General features: G+C 35.4%; 1 protein-coding gene across 1 annotated transcript in view; it reads right to left on the minus strand.

Moving 5' to 3' along the window:
* The window catches only part of LOC138704606 (aminopeptidase N-like), an 81,679-nt gene that overhangs the window by 37,376 nt on the left and 20,014 nt on the right, over positions 1-24,289 (minus strand). Inside the window, exons 5-10 of the mRNA XM_069832681.1 lie at positions 18,879-19,062; positions 16,812-16,968; positions 11,649-11,730; positions 9,334-9,505; positions 6,955-7,168; positions 1,890-2,164 (exon numbers count right to left, since the gene is read on the minus strand). Of these exons, the coding sequence (XP_069688782.1) occupies positions 1,890-2,164; positions 6,955-7,168; positions 9,334-9,505; positions 11,649-11,730; positions 16,812-16,968; positions 18,879-19,062 (1,084 nt within the window). The remainder of the gene's footprint in view (positions 1-1,889; positions 2,165-6,954; positions 7,169-9,333; positions 9,506-11,648; positions 11,731-16,811; positions 16,969-18,878; positions 19,063-24,289) is intronic.

Here is a 24,289-nt window from a genome sequence, read left to right on the forward strand (position 1 = left end):
TAGCGCCTTGTGTGTGAACAGACTCGCAACCTCCAGTTGCAACTTTTGCAGCACTCGGGTTGCGCAGCACGAAAAGTAGCGTGCAGCGCGCTACTTTTAGCTTACGTGTGAACACGACACGCAACTTTTGCAGCTGCAGTATAAAAGTAGCGCTGCAAAAGTAGCGACGTGTGACCATACCTTTATGAAGCATTTGTATAGGTATGCCTTGCATGATTGTTTATCATAATTTTGCATGTTATTAAATAAGACTTCCGAGAATGAGTTTCAAGAGAGCTGACGGCAGCGGCGTTTTCAGGAGATGGGTCAGGTGCTTTCTTAACACTGCATATCTGGCCCACCCAAAATAATTAGTCTGGCTACGCCACTGATCCTGGTGGTTGTTCTCTTCCGCATCTTACCGTTTTTAATATGTGGATAGTCAATCTGTTATATATGTGTGATCAGGGTAGTGACATTTCAAAATAACGTACAAGAAGTCTAAAAAATCATATCATTCTCAAATTTAAAACTTTTAATTCGGTTTCACATTTCGATTTTCCATAACTGAGCTCGTCTATGATTAATCTCTAAGCTCAGCCACTGAGATAATAACTAAATGAGATTTAATTACTTATATCGCATCGTATGCAGTAAAAATATTCATGACTTAATGAAATCAATGAATCTCAATGACTCTCAATAATGTTTAAGCTTAAAACGACAATAGCATAAAGATAGGGAATCTTGTAGGACAATTTAAAAAAAAACTACAAATAATGCCCATGGCTTGTCAGTATATGTTTTCATTAATAGTCTTCCTCGTAAGTAATCGTGAAAACTTTGTAACTAATTCAACAGTTCATAGCATAAATACACGCCAAAAAAATGACTTTCATACTCCATCGGCAAGTCTATCGTGCTATCAAAAAGGAGTGCGTTATATGGCAGTAAAAATTTTTAATAGCCTCCCTATCGATATAAATAATGAAACTCAAAACACAAAATTATTTAGGGCCAAATTAAAGAAGTACCTAATTTCTCACGCCTTCTATTCTTTAGGTGAATTCATGACATTCAATAACACTTCATGAAATTGATACTAAAACTTTGTGTTGTACTAGTAGACTATATTGTAAATCTCGTCTGTATATATTTCATCTAGACTGTGACTATAAATTAAGACTTTATAATAGTATTAAGTTTTTTGACTTGTTCCATATTCTAGATGTAAAGCAATGTATGAATACCATGGAATGTTAATAAATACAATACAATACAATAAAACTATGCGAATTATCATTATACCACAGTCTATAGTCCCGTCGCTCTAATTTCCGGCAGCCAATCGCGTTGCAGGTCGGCTACATTTAAACGTGTGCGTCTTGTGATTCGCTGTTGAAGACGTTATTAATTTCTTAAGGCTCGATAAATACTTAATATAATCGCCCGCCATTTTGGCTCTTTCGTTGGCGTTCGCAGAAAGCACACGAAGACGTTATTTGCCGCTCAATTATTTGCTGAATTACAGTGAATTTGATTTATTATCATAGGAGCTACGACATGATAATGTTTAACGGTGTGGCAAATAGATTCGTCGTATGGTAGCTCGGCAACGAAAGAACAAAAATGGCGAACGATACTACCTACCTAGACTTTATAGAGCCTTCACTTCCTAAGACGTAAGCAAAGAGGAGGAGTCACGCCGGGAATAACAGCGTCGCGACTATAGTATATACAGTCATGAAGCTTGAGTTGTTGAGGGTACTAGGAACAATAGACTGTCCTGGTACTATTTCGCATTGTCTGTAATGGGGCGATAGTAGCGATCCTAGTGGTTAGCAACTATCTATGGATGCATATTTACTACTATTGACTTCGTGGCTGTATATACTAGACTGTGATCATACCTTGAAATGTTCATGACCTTCTTCGCTCGTTAGCCTTCTGTCAATGAACGAAAATGCGTTCAGGGCAGACATCCAAGGAATGTATTCATCTTCATTTGTTAGATAATTAGTCACACTAAGGGCCAATTCGTAATTGAGTCTGGCAGATCGCGCGAGGTTGAGGGCATCATCCAACAGCTGTGCTCGGTTCAGCAAGTGAATGTCCGCATGCTTCGTTTCTAGAGCATTGATGATAAGCTGCCAGTCTTCATCGTCATAATTTACCCGATAGTAACCTGGGAACAGAAATATGCAACAGAATAAAAGATTAACGGAAGTATAATGTCGGTTTCTGGCTTCGTTACAGGTTTGCACATCACTTTTATCACAGCCTTTATTATTACTGTTTTAACTTAATTGAATACATTGTTAATTCTTCCAATAGGATTTCACAAATAGCCTAAAAGATCAGATAGCTTAAAAGATCAGATAACATATGCTTGGCAGAACCTAAATTTACCAAGATTGTAGCTGGGTCATTCCATACAAAATTTTAAGAATATGCCAGTGATGTCATGAATTTGTTGGGCTTTTAATATAATAACGTTATTATGAAAATAAATTAAACTACCAAGTATGACCACCATATCATTAATATTTTAGTCATACGGATGACTGAAAAATGGGTGGCAGTTACATGTTATCAATAATTTGAAATATTCTAGATACCCTATATGAAGTGTCATCGAAACTAAAGAGACGCCATTGTAAACCTGAACAACCATGTTTTAACACCTTAAAGACTAATTCGAATAATATTGAGGGATGCTCATAAAAATACCTCATTGAAAAAAAAGAAATAGTTTTATATTCAAATGCACTAATTAAAATTCATGGGAATTTCATTCGTATTGAAGAAAATCTTATTCTTAATCCATCTCTCAAGTTTTATGACGTTATCCAAAAAAACCTATGAATGATTAAATTAATAAAATTATTAATTTTTGTTCCGACGGTCGAAAATCGCTTGCTATCTGTGGCGGTCGCGAGACTTCGTAACGATGAGTAATCTCGAACGTCCGTCTCCCTGACCTTGATCGCGCAACATCGACGGGAGAGCCTACCTGCTGAGCTCCTTTGTTCCGGTAAGTTATTTTTATTAAAAACTGACATGATATTTAAGTCAATATTCTGACATTTTCACAGTGGACTCAATATACCCTAAAGAATTAAACACATGTTTTTTCGTCTGTAAAAATGAATTGCATTTTGTGTTCTATATTATTTTAAATTATTTTACGGTGGGTAACTACTTAAAAAATTATACATTTTTTTTTTCATTTTGAGGGAATTTATAAACAAGGCTCTCCTCTTTCAAATTTCATTGAAGTCACTTTTCCATCTTTTTTTGCATAGTAAAAAAACTTCAATGGGTGAAATCGTGTTCTTTGCTAAACCAATATTTTAAATGCTGATTGCTGCCAATCTATGAAGGATATAAATATAATATTGCGTGAAATTCATATTTAGAACATACAAAATATTCTACTACAAAATTTTTAACTTATGAGACATCATGATTGAAAAGCATACATTTTTGCATGGGATGACCCAGCTTATAATCACAGTAGCAACTTCGGTCCAAGGTTTTATAACAAGATAACAGCTAAATTACCTAACATGCAATTTGTTAATGCTCTATATTTAAAAAAAAAGAATTAAAAATTATTTTAGAGAGAAAATATAAAGTTCCAATTGTTGTGATATCTGTGTTTGTTTTTTTTTTTCTTTTTCTTTTTTATTCTGCCGATTAATAAAATACTAGTGGCTTGTGCAGCAAATGCTGCAAACTAAGTTCATTAGACATTCAAATAAAAAAATTCCAGATTTATTTTCAATGAAGAATACCAGATATTTTTAAAGTTATTTGCTTCCATAATAATGAAACATACTCCTTCTGAATAATAATGTTTATGCCAAATACTTTTTCTTGAACCCATCCACCTTAGGTTCTGAGTTTCAAGGCGAAAAAGCAAGTAACTATGTCAGGAGGATCAGTGGGTTTTTCATGTGGGAGTAAAGCAATTGCTATTTCAGGTTATTGTAGATTGTAGGTTTGTAGGCCTCTTATTCTATCAGTAAGTAATACCTTTTGATCTTTCCTTAGGAACTGTAATTTTTGCGCTCTCTCGAGGCTATACTGAAGAGAATGACGCATATAAATATCATTAAGTATATGAAAAACACCCAACCCCACTTGATTAATAACTATACAAATTTGATTTTTATTAACAATATTATCTTACGTAAGTTTTGTAGCCGCCACTCAGTAAATATAGAAAATATCAAGATCTAATTTAAGTTATTCTCTACATCTACTTATATAACCCCAAAACGTTTCACTTTCATATCATCAATATAGGTTTAATATGTATAATTAATGAAAAATAGTCACATCATGGCATTAACTATAATAATATTTCATTTCTAGTGGTAATAATGTCATCAAACCACCTCACATTTTGTAGATTTTAATATCCAATACATACCTCTACTCAGAAAATTACACACCGAAAAATCGGACCTCTAAATTATTTTTAGTAAGTCTTGAAATTTCTAATAACCAATTGAATTTGAATTCTAAATATGTCAGCAATCCAGCAGGTCATGGCCTTCGTGTAATAGCCTATAGTTTATTCTAGTGTTTGTTTTGTTTTATTGTGATAGTTCTCAAAATTTACAAAAGATGGATTTTGGAAAATAGGAAAATTATGTAGGAAAACTAACGCTTCACTGAAAGTTACTATTTTTCTGAAAATCCTTGGATGCCAAGCTTCAAAATGACGGGTCATTCATTAAAACCCGTTCAGCAGTTTTCCGTAATTTCCATTACCAGTTCAAATTATATATATATATATATATATATATATATATATATATAGATTTATGTTAAAAATTTTGTGGAATGCCCAGAGCACGAGTGTGTACTCTTTCTGAGAGTGCTGGAGAGATTTTTTTATATAAAAATATGTATCTTAATTCTAGCAATAAATTTATTATTATTATTATTATTATTATTATTATTATTATTATTATTATTATTATTTATTAATTACTCCTGAACAGTGATTCGTTTAAGAGTGACACAACATTTGTTTCCATTCAGTCTAGCGATTTTTGGAAATTGCTCTGCCATCCAAAATTTAGGAGAGGGCCTACAGTATTCGCTTTACCTTATATTGTGTTCCAATATGCCTGGGTTAAATCCCAAATTCCTCCGCAATGTGTATGAAAAGAAGGTATATGTCAATGTTGATAGCGATTCGTCCGTCGGAAGCATGGCGACCCTCTTGATGCTATTCGACAGGAGTAGGCTATGTGCCGACACCGGGTTTTCCCTTCTCCCTTTCTCATCTTCATCATCATCACTAGATTCATACACTACACTTACACGAACACTTACACATACACTCACCCTAGTACACGACATAACTCTCCACAGATACACATCATGTACAGTGTGGCACGCTGTGTATTTTGAATGATTTTGAATGATGGTGGCAGTCTACATGGAACCAAAGAATAGCTGACTCTGGACATAGTTATGTTTGATCCCTAATTTTATTGTAAAGTGGAAACTCTTCCTCATATTTCACTATTTATTTACTTCTGTCGGAGTTAAATCTATGTTCCATTTTCAGAATGTAAAATCTATGGGCATAATTAAATGTGGCCACTTACACAAGGACATTATTTTATTTTTACTTCAATTTTTATTGTACCTGAGTTTTTAAAGTACTTTACTCTCAACCCCTCTACTAGTAAACTTCCAACCGTTCTCCACACAGAACCAAGGCCGCGTATGCAGTCAAAGTCGCCTTGCGGTCATAGTAAACATTTAGTGAGTATAGTACGTTCCAGAAATATGTTCGCGTTTTCCAGTGACGAATAGAGCTTTCAATACTGAATCATATTTTCGCACAGGTACTGTCGTCCATTTGTCTACGTCGCACCCCGGTTTCCTCCACCTGCTTTTGCTCGCCCTTCTATAAAGGCTAATGGCTGGGCTGTCTTAGCTCTTTTCTGAAAACATTAATTTCTGTTAGGAATTGGACGTCTACGTAATATTATACAACTGTTTAAAATAACTCAAATAAAAGGGCCTAGTTAAGTAATTAACTGTCACGTGATTTCCCTTTTCCTACGACCCTGCGACAAAACGACTTGGACGGACAGTAGTTAGTATGTCTGAGTAATTTTATCTTTTCGGATCGGGCAGAAGTGAAGATTGAATTTACAGTACGTAAGGTACTCTTTTATAGAGTAGATACAGAATTATTTCAACATGAGTTACTAGTACGAAGAATGAAACTGGTAGGCCTAATTGGAATTAGGTACAATAGTCTATAGTGCGATAATATGCACAAAAGAACTGAAGCCTGTATCGAAATGAACGACCACCACTTTCAAAAATGTGTTTTAATATCCATATTATGATTATTTTTCAATTTAACTTCATTCTCTATATTGTACGCTAATGTGCTGTAGACAATATAATATACACTGCATAATGAATACGTCCGAATGGATAGCTCAGTTCGTGAGTAAAAACACTTATTGTTAATACTGTACTGTATTTTGATTAAACAAAAGCCTAATGAAAATTATGAAACTCAAAATCGCGATATTTCCTAGTTTACGTAAATGGATGAACTACTTTTCTTCTTTCCTATCCCTAGTGAAGTGATTTGTATGTATTTTACGTAGTATCATCGAACTCGTTCTAGAATTCCACGCCAAATTTTAAATTACCATCCTGTGGGCAAGAGATCCTTGGGCAGACCGTTCAAGCGTTGACAAGAGACAGTAACGGGCCACTAGACCCAATACATCGAACTCCAGTCGTGGAAGAGGGTGGCAAACAGTGTTTCCGGTTCTCAAGCGTTAATCCAGAGGTATAGCTAGGTTAATATTGGAAATGTTAGTAAAAATAAAATTATGTCCCTGTACAACGAACCGCCACTGTTAACTACATATTTAAAACTCATGTAAGTTTCATAATCCTTACACAGGCATTCACACTGACCTGTTTCTTGGTTGTTGAATATAATCCATTCTCCTGGATCTACTATTATTTCTAAATCCCTGGACGCAGCAAGGGCAACGGTGGGAGTGAGCCATTTCTTGGGTTGTGTAGATATAAACCCAACAGGAGCTTCTGACTGAGTTGTCCAGGTAAGTGGGATGTACCACCGAAGTATCTCACTTTCCTCTTCGGTACCCTTCAGGAGAAATCTTTCCTACATACAAGAAAGAAAAAAATACTGTTCAAATCCTTCGTAATTTTTTAATCTAGTCATCCATATTTTTCAATAACAATCCTGTTTACGAATACAAAAGTTTTAATACCACGGCATTCGAAAAGTAATGGCAACATAGTTACTGTTTCACACTACATTTATTTAGGTTATTTTTGACATTACACACGTCAAATATAATTCCTTGTCATATCAATAATATGTTGCCAAAACCTTGGAAGACGGCGGACTCCATCTGCAGCATTATTTCTGGATATCTATTTCACTGATCGATCTAAAGCTATTTGGATGTCAACTCGTCTCCATCCATCTTACATTAGTACGGTATGGTTGGATTACTCTCCCACAAGCTTCTTGTAACGCCATAAAGCACTGAGTTGCATTTTTTCCTCTTACAACTTTATGTTTGAAGCATCTTTGTTCATAACATTTTTAGAGCGGTATTACTCAATACAACTCAGAAACAGTCCCTGTATTCACAAAATTTGGTTTTTCAAAGACTTTTAATATTCCACATTCATGCAATAATCGCTCCTCTATTACGTACTGAAAGATTCCGATGCACACCGCTAGGAACGCTGATTTACAAGTATTGTCACAGTCTAATATATACTGTAGTCACGAAGCTCAATATGTAGGGAATATGCATCCATAGATAGTTGCTAACCACTAGGATCGCTACTATCGTCTCATCACAGACAATGCGAAATAGTACCGGCACAGTCTATTGTTCCTAGTACCCTCAACAACTCAAGCTTCGTGACTGTATACTAGACTGTGGCATTGCTGTCGTTACTTATTGAAGGCCCTAGTACATTGGTTTCCCCACCACTAGATAAGGATCAAAGCTCTGAAATTGTATTAAAAGAAACAGACCTCGAGAATATTGCAGAATAGATTAATGTGAAATTTCGTTTTTAATATTGAAATATTTGCTGATTATCGCAAGGCTAATTTCTGGATTAATAATAGAAAAAGTCTCTCCATTTCTGAGTGGACTAACGCATTTAAAATGTTAATATTTGAGGAGAAAAATTCGCTCCGGCGCCGGGGATCGAACCCGGGTCCTTGGTTCTACGTACCAAGCGCTCTGACCACTGTGCTTAAATGCGACAGGCTCATGTCAGTAGATTTACTGGCATGTAAAAGAACTCCTGCGAGACAAAATTCCGGCACATCCGGCAACGCTGATATAACCTCTGCAGTTGCGAGCGTCGTTAAATAAAACATAACATTTAACGTTTCAAATATTAATTGTCAATATCACAGATATTATTCAGTAGGACAAATTAAAGTAAATCTATAACAGCATTTAAAATGACTGATAGCATTACGACGATTCGAGCTATCCCAGCTAGAATTTTTTGGAAATTGTTTTATTTTTTGCATCTTGCCATTCGTATCAACAGTTGGGTTCACATTTGTGGAATAACGGTCAGCGCGTCTGGCCGCGAAACCAGGTGGCCCGGGTTCGAATCCCGGTCTGGGCAAGTTACCTGGTTGAGGTTTTTCCGGGGTTTTCCCTCAACCCAATACGAGCAAATGCTGGGTAACTTACGGTGTTGGACCCCGGACTCATTTCACCGGCATTATCACCTTCATATCATTCAGACGCTAAATAACCTAGATGTTGGTACAGCGTCGTAAAATAACCCAATAAAATAAAATAAAAAATCAACAGTTGGTATTTAAATAAGCTCTAAAGAAGTTACTGCCTACCCTATGACTTTCTAAAGAGGGTTTCGATATAATTATTTTGGGAATTTCTCTTGCCAGTTCTTGCAAACTGGAGTTGAGGAAAACATAACAGAGCAGTTAATTTGGAACAATTCCGCAAATGGAACAGTTCTTCAAAGTAACAACCGATCTGAATATTCTCTTCCACAGTAAAAGTTATTTCGAACAGGCATAAATGTGATTTTTAACCAGATTTCACCTCGAAGACAGTTTTATGCTTTCTTAATGAACGATAAATTTGTTTACTTCGTCTTTGGTGCTGGTTGGAGCAGAGAACGACATTTAATACTTTTTATGTGATTTTACTCAGTTTCATTTAGAAGATATGCGCGAAAAAACAGTCTACCCTTCAAAATGGACGAAGATGATTCTAATTTATTACAATTATGTTTCGCTGACAATTTTCTTACCTGAGTCACAGTAACAGAGTTTCCTTGTCTCTTCACATTTATAACAGGATATCCTGGTTGGGTGACCCATCCAATCAAGAATTCAGGCACTGGAATTGAATCAACTTTGTCCATCAGCCTTTGTGCTTCCAACTCTTTATAGAGATCTTCTGGTACTGTATTCCCTCCTGCCCTGTTTTAGGAAAGAAATTCAGTATTTCGTATATTATTATTATTATTATTATTATTATTATTATTATTATTATTATTATTATTATTATTGTTATTATTATTATTCTATATACACTTAAGTTATATATATATATATATATATATATATATATATCACTGATTAACTTTTCACTCTTTACTGTTTTAATTTTTAGGTAATTACCTAGCACTCAACTCAATTTCAAAACACAGACCCTTGTCGACACGATCATGAACACATCCCATCACAACAGGAAACCAGAAGCTAGCGTGGGACATTCTAGGCTTTGCAGTGGCGGCTCCCGCATATTTCTTAAGAGGAGGAAAGAAGTTAACTGCACAAAATGACACCTTCTTGAATGAAACATGCTACAAATTAGTCTACATGCATACATTTAAGACCAGATAGTGTTCGGGTTGGCTTCCCTTTCGTATAGCAATAATCTGTTCTTGTAAACTGAGTTTCCTAAATAATTGTCCAAAATATAATATGTTTTCACTTCCATTCATTGTTGAATAATTGCACAAATTAACCCTTACAAGGAAATTCACAACCTCGCAGCATTTTCGCGAACACTACAGCATCACACGTGTTGGAAGAGAGCAGCTACTAACACGTAACCAGAACCGTTTTACGGAAGTGGGAATGGAAAATAATCTGTTAGGGAAGCGAGAACACTGCACCCACCCACGTGGTCTGTGTTGCCACATGTACATTTTACATGTTCAGTATCACATGCTTTTGAAGAATGTCAGTTCTTGTAAAGTCATACTACCATTATTTTTAAAGCTGCCTTTGGCCGATTAATTTTTTTATGTTAAAAATAATGTAGTTCGGAGTACTTTCAATTTCAAATATATTTGTACAAAACTGACAACTTGGATGCTGTCCTGTCTACTAGACAATGAATGGAAGTGAATTTCAGTGGCCAAAATAATCTACCATATTAATGTAGAACTACTTCCTCTTTGTTTTATACAAACCCGACTTTAACTTTCAAATATCCTCGAAAGTTTCAAATCATGAATAGTACCCCATACATATAAAGTGCAATGAATAATATATTTTCAATTTATAATTTTAAAAAAGTTTATATGGTGTCTTATAACTTTGCGTTAAAACTGTTTTTATTGTCCCTTCTCCAAGATGTGTTAGTTGGTTGAATGCAACACCGTTGGATAGCAGCAGTAGCGAGCTTGCTGCACGACCAGTCGGTTTCTATTTCCCGCCCAAGCGCTGATTCAGAGGAGGATCTTCTCCCTCTCCGTTCATTTACTTGCTTTAAAGCTCTGCTTCTTTTTCTGGCCGCTAGCGCGCTGTTGTCTATGTGTGTTAACTGCAGTAAAGGAGGAAAGGATTGGCTTTCCTCCACATAAACAATCTCGCATCTTTCTCACAGTTTTCTACAGTACATGAGCGCACGTCTTTTAAAACTCGATCAACTAAGGTTTACTTATAGCTGTGAACTTAAAAATTATCGAATCTTCCTCGAATTTTAAGGCACATGTTTTATTTGGTATTTACTTTCAGAAGAAGAAAAATGTGGGGAGAACGTTCCTCCCTTCCCTCTTCCGAGGAACCGCCACTGAGGCTTTGGACACTGAAGAATAACACTTCGAAACTAGTGAGCCAGGTTATTTCCTAAAAATTAACACAGTAAAGAAGATATAAATTTAATCAGTATTATTATTAATTGTAATTATTGTGTATTGTAATTATATATAGTGTATTAATTGTTTATTGTGTATTAATTGTTTTATTGTGTATTAATTGTAATTATTGTGTGTAATTAAGTTACACCTGCCACCGGGTATTTGCCCAATTGCAGTGTGAATAAATACATACATACATAAACAAAAATTTGTGACGATATTGAGGTAGTGGTACTGATGACTTACAAATTATGATATAATATTGTTTCCTTTGATGATAACTACTTGAACATATAAATGAAAAACCTATTGATAGAATTTTTGAGAGATTAAATAACACATTGTTAATTTCAGCAATGTAAATTCAACGAACTTCAATAGCGCTCAAGATAATGTTTATGTCTATGTAAATTACGTTACGGTATGCATATAATTCGTTTGTCTTCTTTTTTAACTAATTGTCATGAACTTACTTGTGACTTAGATATTTTCCTAGCCCTCTCCTGAACGTCTCTTCCGTCAAAATATGGCTCACCATCCTGAGAATAGATCCGCCTGAAGAACAGGAAGATAAATAATTAAAAAAAGTCTTCATAATTATATAAAATATCTAGAATCAAAAGAGCTTCAGTACCGGGTTTAAATTTGATTTTATTAAAAATAGTTATGAAGTTTGCGAACAAAACCGGTCATTTCCACCGAAAACAAAAAATGAGTTTTTTACGATTTCGGTATGTTTAGAGAGGCATATTTCTGAATATGTTACTGTTTTTATTCTACCTCGGTCTTTCCATGAGAAACAATATGGTAAAATCAGTATTTTCAATCTGTAATATTCTTCATTACAAGAAAAATATGTGCAGTATTCAACCTTTCTTTAATCGTGATCATTCTCAAACAAAACTAACAATGTCAACAATAAACAAAAGAATGTTCACACCGAGAAAGGAAACATCCTTACATAACACTTCTTCCACTTAAAAAATAGAATATAATCAGCTATTATATTTCACGTGTAATATAATTATACAAATAAATATTACATTTCTTCAGTGAGCCTTTTTGGAGGCTTAATCTCCCGACGGGCTCTAATACCATCAAGCACTCTACTATTACTGTCACACTCAATGTTAACATTATGTTCTATTGGCAACTCAATATTATTGTCACCTGAACAATCTATTTTATCTGCCTCTTCAATCTGTAATAATTCCTTGTTTTCATCCTCACTTCCCCTTCGATCAAAAATTGAATTTCCCCATGCAACAGGAACATTGGACCTTTTACTAAGTTGATTCACATGTCGAATCCATCTGCTCTGCAAAGAAGGTATAGCCACCCTGAATCGACGAGGGCCTAAAATTTGTTCTATTATTCCTGCAATCCATGAACCTTCCTTTCTGCCACGTTGTTTGTTTTCCACGTATATCTGAATCTTCTAGTAATTAAGTATATTATATATTATTATTATTATTATTATTATTATTATTATTATTAATCTTCTAATATGTAGTTTTCCTCGTCGCCAATGTAATATTCTTCATTACAAGAAAAATATGTTCAGTATTCAACCTTTCTTTATTCATGATCATTCTCAAACAAAAATAATAATTTAATGTAATTTAATTTTAATTTAAATTCAAATATACAGAATAAAGAAATATAATTACAAAAACAAACAAAGAGAAATACAAATAAAATAATACAAGCAATATAAAAAGAAGATACAGTAGTATTAACAAAATTTGAGACCGAATGAGCAGCGCTCGTGCTCGGTCGCAGTGCAGATATAATATTAAAATAAAAAAAAATAAAAATAAAAATAAAATAAAATAATAATAATACTAATAATATAAATAAATAAGTAAAATAAAATAGGAACTAAAATATAATTACAGCGGCAATGGAATTAAGTATATAATATAATATTAACACTAGAGAAGAATAATATCGCACGTGAAAAGTAGGACTAATATATATTTCAAAATTATAGAATACAAATATAATATAGGTTGATTAATTCATACACATAGGCTATAAATTTATTTAATCAAATTGAAGATATTAACACGTTTCTAATTTTCTTGTTATATGTTAGTGGGTTACATGTTAGAAGTTCTGGGTGTAATTTAGTTAAAGCATTGTACAATGTTAACAATAAACAAAAGAATGTTCATACCGAGAAAGGAAACATCCTTACATAACACAATCAAAACCGGATAATTCCATATCATACTAATGCCAATATTTTAATTGTGTATTTTGTATCAAAAACGGACATTTCAAACATTCTGTAGCCTATATGTTGCAATTACCACTCCATTTAAAATCGGTCATTTCCACTTGTATGTGCAAGAGTTATAATATCTTATTGCTAATTGATTATTATTGTAAAAGTGTTATAATAGCCTACATATATATATATATATATATATATATATATATATATATATTCATTTTTTCTTGATAGAGTAGAATCAAAGTGAAGGATATCCGCAATGTGCATTCACATAGTTGAGCTAAATGTATTTTAACTGAAATTATTGTAAAAGTGTTACGGTACGGATGATTATGTAGTAAGCACCGGCCAAGGCCACCATCTTTCTCACAATAGAGATCCTGGGCACATATTATTCCGTTAAAGTGTAAAGGGACTCTTGCATTACCAATTTGTCATATTTTTATATTTCCTGAACACAGAAACAAGCGACTTGTAACAAGGGACATGCAAATTAACAGTGGATTTTACTAGTCTGATCTGTGTTCTGTTTCTATAAGAAATTTACTTGTCATATTTCATTATACATTTTTTATTTGGGACAATGAATAAAAAATAGTAGCCAATAAATGTGGTCAAATGATTCAGAAGAGGAAATAGTAATACAAAAACCCTACAAGGAATAGAAAATACGTGAAAAGAGTTTATTCAGGTGTGAAAAATACATATGAATTCAATGAAAGATTCAAGTTCACCTCAACAAAAATGAAGCAGCTTTCGGCTTTTAACTGTAATTGAGGGTGAATTTAAACGAAACAATAATCGAATCTTCATCAACCAACAGAGCAATTTATTTACACTTTCTTAGTCTTTCATTTTTTTTGTTATTTTTTGCGAAAAGGCGCCAAAAATAATCTCTTTCTTTATCTGACTTCTTGCACTATTACTGCTACTGCTAATACTTCCTCTGCCAGCATTACTGTCACTACTAATTCTACTATTGTCATTACTACTACTACTACTAATACTTCCACTACTAGTACTTATCTACCAGCGCTATTGCCACTGCTAATTCTACTATTGCCATTACTACTACTACTACTAATAATTCCACTGCAAGTACTTGTCTGCCAGCGCTACTGTCACTACTAATTCTACTATTGCCATTACTACTACTACTACTAATAATTCCACTGCAAGTACTTGTCTGCCAGCGCTACTGTCACTACTAATTCTACTATTGCCATTACTACTACTACTACTAATAATTCCACTGCAAGTACTTGTCTGCCAGCGCTACTGTCACTACTAATTCTACTATTGCCATTACTACTACTACTACTAATAATTCCACTGCAAGTACTTGTCTGCCAGCGCTACTGTCACTACTAATTCTACTATTGCCATTACTACTACTACTACTAATAATTCCACTGCAAGTACTTGTCTGCCAGCGCTACTGTCACTACTAATTCTACTATTGCCATTACTACTACTACTACTAATAATTCCACTGCAAGTACTTGTCTGCCAGCGCTACTGTCACTACTAATTCTACTATTGCCATTACTACTACTACTACTAATAATTCCACTGCAAGTACTTGTCTGCCAGCGCTACTGTCACTACTAATTCTACTATTGCCATTACTACTACTACTACTAATAATTCCACTGCAAGTACTTGTCTGCCAGCGCTACTGTCACTACTAATTCTACTATTGCCATTACTACTACTACTACTAATAATTCCACTGCAAGTACTTGTCTGCCAGCGCTACTGTCACTACTAATTCTACTATTGCCATTACTACTACTACTAATACTTCCACTACTAGTACTTGTCTACCGGCGTTATTATCACTGCTAATTCTACTATTGCCATTACTACTACTACTACTAATACTACTAATACTACTAGTACTTATCTGCCAGCGCTACTGTCACTACTAATTCTACTATTGCCATTACTACTACTACTACTACTACTACTACTAATACTTCCACTACTAGTACTTATCTGCCAGCGCTACTGTCACTACTAATTCTACTACTACTACTACTACTAATACTTCCACTACTAGTACTTATCTGCCAGCGCTACTGTCACTACTAATTCTACTACTACTACTACTACTAATACTTCCACTACTAGTACTTATCTGCCAGCGCTACTGTCACTACTAATTCTACTACTACTACTACTACTAATACTTCCACTACTAGTACTTATCTGCCAGCGCTACTGTCACTACTAATTCTACTACTACTACTACTACTACTAATACTTCCACTACTAGTACTTATCTGCCAGCGCTACTGTCACTACTAATTCTACTACTACTACTACTACTACTAATACTTCCACTACTAGTACTTATCTGCCAGCGCTACTGTCACTACTAATTCTACTATTGCTATTACTACTACTACTACTACTAATACTTCTACTACTAGTACTTGTCTACCGGCGTTATTATCACTGCCAATTCTACTATTACCATCATTAGTACTAATATTTCCACTACTAGTACTTGTCTACCAGCGCTATTATCACTGCTAATTCTATCATTGCCATTACTACTGCTACTACTAACACTTCCACCACTAGTACTTTTATACCAGTACTATTGTCACTGCTAGTTTTAAAAATGACACTGCTACTAATACAACTACTCCTCTTAAGATGTTAGACAATCTTTGTGGAGCCTTGACTCTCCTAACAATTATGCAAATCTGGCTTTCAGGTAGTAGCTCCCTGTAAAGCAGGTTTCAATAATTTAAAGGAAAAATTGTTCCCGGGCCGGGTATCGATCCTGGAACAATTTTTCCTTGAAATTATTCTCCTAACAATTGTTTAATGTTCTAACCTGCCCCTTGTCATCTTCCTCCACTCTCTTTCTTACAACTTCCAACACACTCGATAAGTCATCTTTCAATGCATCTTTCGATATACCTTTTAGTACCAGGCTTTTCTTCCATAAAACCATATTATTTTGTAGTTGTAAGATATCCTCTCTACATGAACCACGCATCGATATCTTGCTCGTTTCATTTCTTGTCTGACAGTTGGTACTTACTCGTATAGTATATGTATATTATGTCGATTTGAATGGATCGTCCATACGCCTGCCTTTAGAACGTGCGTATAAAAACAATCAATTTCCCTAAATAGATGGCGTCAAGTAAAGTAATCGACGGTACTGAAATATAATATATGTAACTTCAACAAAACTTGCATAATACGAGTATATAGTGCAACTGGACTGTAGTGTTGAGTATTCAAAGACACTCATGAAGTCAACAGATTTAATAAATTATAATTATAAAGACGGCATGGATTACTAACTTAAAATCCAATAACCAACAGTTTGAAATTTGGTTCTAAATTTACAGATAAATATGTAAGGTGTACAAACCTTTATTGTAAGAAATGCTACCGAACTTGCTCATGATTTCGTCTGGAGAATTAACCTCACTAGACAGAGATTGAGTACCCAGAAGAGCGTCGGTTGCAAATACACTTTGGTGTTGGTCCAAGAGAAATTGATCCATGAACTGCCAATTATCTTCCACCTGTACAAAGTATTAATATTTTTAGTCAAATAAATACTAGTTACTTACTCGTACATCCGGAGATTCATTATCGCCCTCACATAAGCCTTCCATCGCCCTTCTCTTCCTGAGCAAAATAAATCCAGTTCCTAGCATCATATCCCACCTCCATCAAATTCATTTTAATATTATCCTCCCATCTACGTCTCGGCCTCCCCAAAGGTCTTTCTTCCTCAGGTCTTCCAACTAGCATTATATGCATTTCTGGCGGTATTAAATTGTACTCTACATCCTACTTTCGTAATTCAAGCATAACAAAAAATATTTATCTACTCCCAAGCAATGCATATTCTGAATAAGAACTATGAAGGGCTAATAAGTTCTGTAAGGACACTGGGGCGAAAGGTCGGAAAAAAGACTGTCCATTTGAAAATGAGACGTCTGGTCATACTGTCATCCTCTGAGGAGTTTAGGGCTGAGAGGAATGCGGGTCCGACTAGTCTAGCGCGGTACTGGAGTGGGAGGGAACAGTGACATCGCCAGTCTGGAAGGAAGTACAATCATACTGAAAACATTCGCCCAATTTACAAGAGCAGTATGCCTATTAGCTTTCTAACGTATTTTTGGCGAGATAGAGATACAACCATTCGTACTTACGTGTTCAGAGAAGGAAAGTATTGTAGAACATTTTATTTCTTTATTTAGTCTATTATTTATTTATTCTGGTGAGGTTAAGGCCATCACACCATCAGAAATACAAATACAATAAAATAAATAAACATAAAAATCATAATAAAACTATAATAATATAAATGAAAAGAAGAATCAAACTATAAAATTTAGTGATTAGTAGAATTGAATTAAATTTGTAAAGTAATCAATTTAAAAAAAATAATAAAATAATAATAATAATAATAATAATAATATTAAACTGCCCCCCCATTGAGGGTAGCCCTTACGGACTCAGTATATCCTCAAAAAAAAATTATACATATGTAAGCATAGATATTAAGTTTTAAAAAAGGGGAACAAAGAAAAGGGCGTGAAAAATTACAATTGCTATTAATGTGACACCATGTGTTTAATTAGGATTTGGCAGGATTTTTTTAACACAATTATCACAATGTCATCCCTCAGAGATGATGGCAGAGCAAACTGCCGTCGAAATTCTTCGAAAAAAGCTGGTGTAGTCCCTCGAGCACCTATGAGCAAGCCGAATACCTCAACGTGAATTAAGGCATATTTCAGCTTGAAATAGTTGACTGTAGGCTCATAGATCGACTTCTTCTCAAGGTGGACCTCGGCTGACTGATGACATTCTACTTCAAAACGTATCGTGGGGTCCACAATGATGCCCTGTTTAGTGTCAGTATTGTACGCTAAAATATCTACTCGTCTCGTTGACCCATTTTCCACAGCATGTTACCTTAAAAATGACTTGTAACGGTGAAATATTTAATATGAGTAATTCATATAATATTAACATAGCTAACATCAGGGAGATGTTTGAGCAAAAATTGCAACAATATATTTAATATATTTATAACAAAATCACATAGGCCTAGCTAAACAATATGTATATGAAATATTCACACACTACTACAAACTGAAGACTGCATATTTTTGGACGATTAATACTTCCCACTCCGCTCGGCTCGGTTTGGCTGAAGCAACAAAAGAATCTACCTACAACCCCCCCGCACCGATGGGAAGAATACCTCAGGTCCCAGCACTAAACTCGTCGGAGGAAGACAGTACTGTATTATCTTTTTCATTTCCAAAAAAAAAAAAAAAATGCCTTTATTTACAAAGTGCAATTTTATCACATTCCTTTCTAAAACTATAAGTAACAATCGATTTCAAGACAGCCATTCTTTTTCAAGAAGTTGCTCAAATTAACATTTAATTTGGTGCATAAATGTTATACTTACGTCATCGGTTGCAAGGTACTGGAAGTAGGTAGCAAACCCTTCGTTCAGCCATGTGTGTTCCCACCAATCTAGCGTAACCAAGTTCCCAAACCACATGTGGGCAAGTTCATGAGCGACTACGCGTGCTATTCCCTTTTTGTTCGACTCTGTAGATATTCCATCATAATACAAGAGTCCAGTTTCCCTGTAAAAAGAGAAAAACTGTCTAATGGATTTATATCCCCTTCAGTGTTACACAAATACAATATTTCATAGGATACTAGAGAACTCAATAAGACAATAATTTCTTATTTCTGTTTATTTTTCAGAAAATTTTAAATATACAGAGTGTTTCAAAAATACGGGGCATAATTTCAGGTATGTATTTCCCACATGTAGACAATCAAAATAGTTCATTACAACATGTGTCCGGAAATGCTTCATTTCCGAGTTATGGTCTTCACAACATTGAAATTCACCGGAACGTTTTCCTTTCCGCAGGTCGTTGTCATTACAGAAGATGTTCAAAATATCCACCTCCTGCTTGAATACAGACCTCACATCGATGTCTCATTGACCTGCGAACACGATCCCCAACTCCAGGAGTATTGCGTATGTCCTCAGAATATGCCACAATTCGATTCCGAAGGGATTCCAAATCAGGCACCGGAGACGAATAAACCAATGATTTTAAATGGCCCCACAAGTAGAAATCGAGAGGGTTCAGATCAGGTGAGCGTGGAGGCCAAGCAATTGGCCCACCTCTACCTATCCATCGATCAGGAAACCTTCGATCCAAGTACCGGCGAGCCGTACGACTGAAGTGTGCAGGAGCGCCATCATGCAAGAAGTGAATGTGTTGACGATTGATCGGTGGAGTGTCTTCTAAAACATGAGGTATGGTGTTTTCCAGGAAGTTTGTGTACGCCTGCCCCGTAAGTCTGTTTACAAGTACATGGGGTCCAACTAATCGATCACCAATGATACCGGCCCACATGTTGAGGAAGAACCGCACCTGGTGATGAGATGGAACAGTTGCACGTGGGTTTTCATACGCCCATACATGCTGATTGTGGAAATTTGTTATGCCATCTCGTGTGAACTTTGCTCCATCTGTAAATAACACTAAGGCAGGAAAGTTCGGATTTACACCACACTGCTGCAAGAACCACTGACAGAACCTAACTCGTGCAGGGTAATCTGCTGGTGACAGGGTCTGTACACGTTGCAAATGATAAGGATACAATTGATACTCTTTCAACAGTCTCCAGACAGTCGTATGAGGAACATTGACTTGCAACGCTACCCTTCGTGTGCTGATAGAAGGAGTCATGTTCACATCCTCCAAAATCTCCTCCTGTACTTCTGGAGTTGTAGATCTTGGTCGTCCCCTTCCCAAACCAGGAGAGTTAAATTTTCCATACTCGCACAGACGGTAATGAAGACGTACAAATGTCTTCCGATCTGGACATTGTAGCTGTGGGTACCTCTCTTGATACAAGCGACGAGCCAGAGCAGCATTGCCGTCCGCCTTACCGTACATGAAGTGTATCTCTGCCAGCTCTTGATTTGAATACATGTCGCACAGCCTAACGCCTACACAACACTGAATGTAACCTTCGCCTCGGAATGAACTGTCAGAGTGCCCTCTTAATGTCTCCTTTGACGGCAACGACCTGCGGAAAGAAAAACGTTCCGGTGAATTTCAATGTTGTGAAGGCCATAACTCGGAAATAAAGTATTTCCGGACACATGTTGTAATGAACTATTTTGATTGTCTACATGTGGGAAATACATACCTGAAATTATGCCCCGTATTTTTGAAACACCCTGTATAAATGAAACTAAAAGTATTTCTTACATTTCGTGTACAACGGGATAGGACTGGATATTATTATTATTAAGGACATATCTTGAATTATTTTATATCCTCATTTTTTTTACTTATGTATTATTACATTATTCTGTTTGTATTCTTATTTACCTGTTATTTGCATTTATGTATATTTTTGTACACTTACTTACTTACTTATGGCTTTTAAGGAAACCGGAGCTTCATTGCCGCCCTCACATAAGCCTTCCAGCTTTCTCTATCCTAAGCAAGATTAATATAATCCCTAATATCATATCCCACCTTTCTCAAATTAATTTTAATATTATCCTCTCATCTACGTCTCAGCCTCCCCAAAGGTCTTCTTCCCTCAGGTCTCCCAACTAATACACTATACGCATTTCTGGATTCATCCGTATGTGCTACATTCCCTGCCCATCTTAAACGTCTGGATTTAATGTTCCGATTATGTCAGGTGAAGAATACAATGCGTGCAGTTCTCCGTTGTAGTAAGTTTCTCCATTCTCCTGTAAGTTCATCCCTTTTAGCCAAAAATATTTTCCTAAGTACCTTATTCTCGGACACCCTTAAGCTCTGTTCCTCTCTCAAAGTGAGAGTCCAAGTTTCACAGCCATACAGAACAACCTGTAATATAACTGTTTTATAAATTATAGCTTTCAGCTTTTTTGAAAGCAGACTGGATGACAAAAGCTTCTCAACCGAACAATAACAGGCATTTCTCATATTTATGCTACGTTTAATTTTCTCTCGAGTGTCATTTATATTTGTTATTGTTGCTCCAATATATGAGCTGTTCAGAGCAGAAGTGGTGTAAGTAAAAAGTGCGTAATGAGGGTTAAAGTAAACATTCTGTAAAATACAGCGCAAATTAGTAATTCATACTCAATTTATTTAAACTATTAGTAGTCAGTAGATAGAAAGAAGGACATATTAATTGCTACTTTGCGCTGTATTTTACGGAATTTTTACTTTAAACGTCATACCCAATTTTTACTTACACCAATTTTGCTCTGAACGACTCATATTTTAAAATTTCCACCTCTCTCAAATTAATTTTAGTATTATCTTCACATCTACGTCTCGGCCTCCCCAAAGGTCTTTTTCCCTCAGGTCTCCCAACTAACACACTATACGCATTTCCTTACGTGCTACATTCCCTGCCCATCTCAATCGTTTGGATTTAATGTTCCTAATTATGTTAGGTGAAGAATTCATTTCGTGCAGTTCTGCGTTGTGTAAGTTTCTGCATTCTCTTGTAAGTTCATCTCTTTTAGCCCAAAATATTTCCATAAGTATCTTATTCTCCTTTGTTCCTCTCACAAAGTGAGAGTTCAAATTTCGCAACGACACAGAACAACTGGTAATAATATAACTGTTTTATAAATTCTAACTTCCAGTTTTTTTTTTAAACAGACTGGATGACAAAAGCTTCTCAACCGAATAATAACAGGCATTTCTCATATTTATACTACGTTTAATTTTCTCTTGAATATCATTTATATTTGTTACTGTTGCTCCAACATATTTAAATTTTTCCATCTCTTCAAAGGATAAACTTCCAATTTTTATACTTCTATTTCGTACTACTGTTCACGAGACATAGTCATATATTTTGTCTTTTCGGAATTTACTTTCAAACTAGTCTCATTATTTGCTTCAAGTAAAACTTCCATGTTTCCTCTAATAGTGTCATACTGCTCACGAAACAATCAATCTTTCGAGGAGAAGTTCAGAGATTTCATCATTTCACGTGGTGGTGATGTTAACTGCCCTCCGATATCATGTGATCTAACGCCGCTGGATTACTTATTATGGGGTTATGTTAAAACACGGGTTTATGCCGACAAGCCGGAACAGTTAATGGCCTAAGGAACAATATCATGTGCGTTATTCGTGAATTTGAGCCTGGTTTACGTTTGTATGTTATTGAAAATTGGAAGATCCGTATACGCGCAACCCAATGAAGCCGCGGCGGCCATTTAATTGACGTTCTCTTCCATACGTAATGGCATTAAATGTGCTTCAAAAAAGTAATAAAATAGCAATAAAATAAATAAACTTCTTTCGTTTATACAATTTGTTTCATTTTAAAAGTATGACACTCTTATTGGAAGACTCTTTACTTACCTTTCTTATATTCATTCATTTAGTGTTCTGCTCAAGGGCAGGTCTTTCACTGCAAACCCAGCATTCTCCTATTTTCTGCCTTCCTCTTTCTCTCCGCATATGATCCATATAGCTTAATGTCGTCTATCATCTGATATCTTCTTCTGCACCTAACTCTTCTCCCGTTCACCATTCCTTCCAGTGCATCCTTCAGTAGACAGTTTCTTCTCAGCCAGTGACCCAACCAATTCCTTTTTCTCTTCCTGATCAGTTTCAGCATCATTCTTTCTTCACCCACTCTTTCTAAGACAGCTTCATTCTTCTACATATCCACATTTCAAATGCTTCTAATCGCTTCTCTTTACTTCGTCGTAATGTCCACGTTTCTGCCCCATACAATGCCACATTCCATATTTTCACCAAAATAGTGACTTTCATACTTATGATACTCGTAACAAAAATAGTTTAACTATTCCAGTACACCATCTTACAAGTATTAGCAGAACCTATATTTTGCAATTCATTTTTTATTTTCAGAGAAGTCTATATTGTATCTTAAAAGTATTTATTTCAGTCACTGACTTCACAGCATATGTTTAAGGTTAGCACCTTAAACATATGCTGTGAAGTCAGTGACTGAAATAAATACTTTTAAGAACCTATATGGTTTTTGGTCTCAAAATTTACAATAGTTTGCCTGAGGACATCAAATTTACAAAAAATACTCACAAATTCAGGAATTATATAAAAGTTTATCTTCTTTATTTTTCTTCCTGTGACCATGGTCTTCGTCTTGTTTGCATTTATCTTCATCTAATACTGCTCACAAAAAGCAAAACTTACATTATATAAAACAGTCGTAAGACCAATTGTGCTTTATGGCAGTGAAACTTGGACTCTGTCGAAGAAAATGGAACAACAACTGATGACATGGGAAAGGAAAATTCTAAGGAAAATCTATGGTCCTAAATATGAGAATGGGCACTGGAGAATTAGATATAATACAGAACTGAAAACTCAATATAAATCTCCAGATATTGTTGCTGAAATCAAAGCCCGTAGGTTGGAATGGTTAGGACATGTAATCAGGATGAATGATCAGAGAATACCAAAAAAGATTCTAAACACAAAACCAGAAGGCAGACGCAATATTGGCAGACAGAAACTAAGATGGTTGGATGGAGTGGAGGACGATTTATGGACTCTAGGCGTGAGAAGATGGAGGCAGAAGGCTCTGGTTGGACAGGAATGGACCAAGATCCTAAGGGAGGCCAAGGCTAGACTACAAGGGCCGTAGTGCCAAAGAAGAAGAAGAAGAATACTGCTCACAGCTGTCATTTACCTCCAGTAGCATATCCCTTAGTATCATTTCCTCCTCTTCTAACAAAGCACTTCACTAATCTCTTCCTTAGTTCCTTCTCCAGAGGTCCGCAGAAGATGCTCCTTTTTCTATTAAAAACTTCCTTTGCCATTG

Source organism: Periplaneta americana, chromosome 8 (assembly GCF_040183065.1).
Source record: "Periplaneta americana isolate PAMFEO1 chromosome 8, P.americana_PAMFEO1_priV1, whole genome shotgun sequence".
Taxonomy (NCBI): Eukaryota; Metazoa; Arthropoda; class Insecta; order Blattodea; family Blattidae; genus Periplaneta; species Periplaneta americana.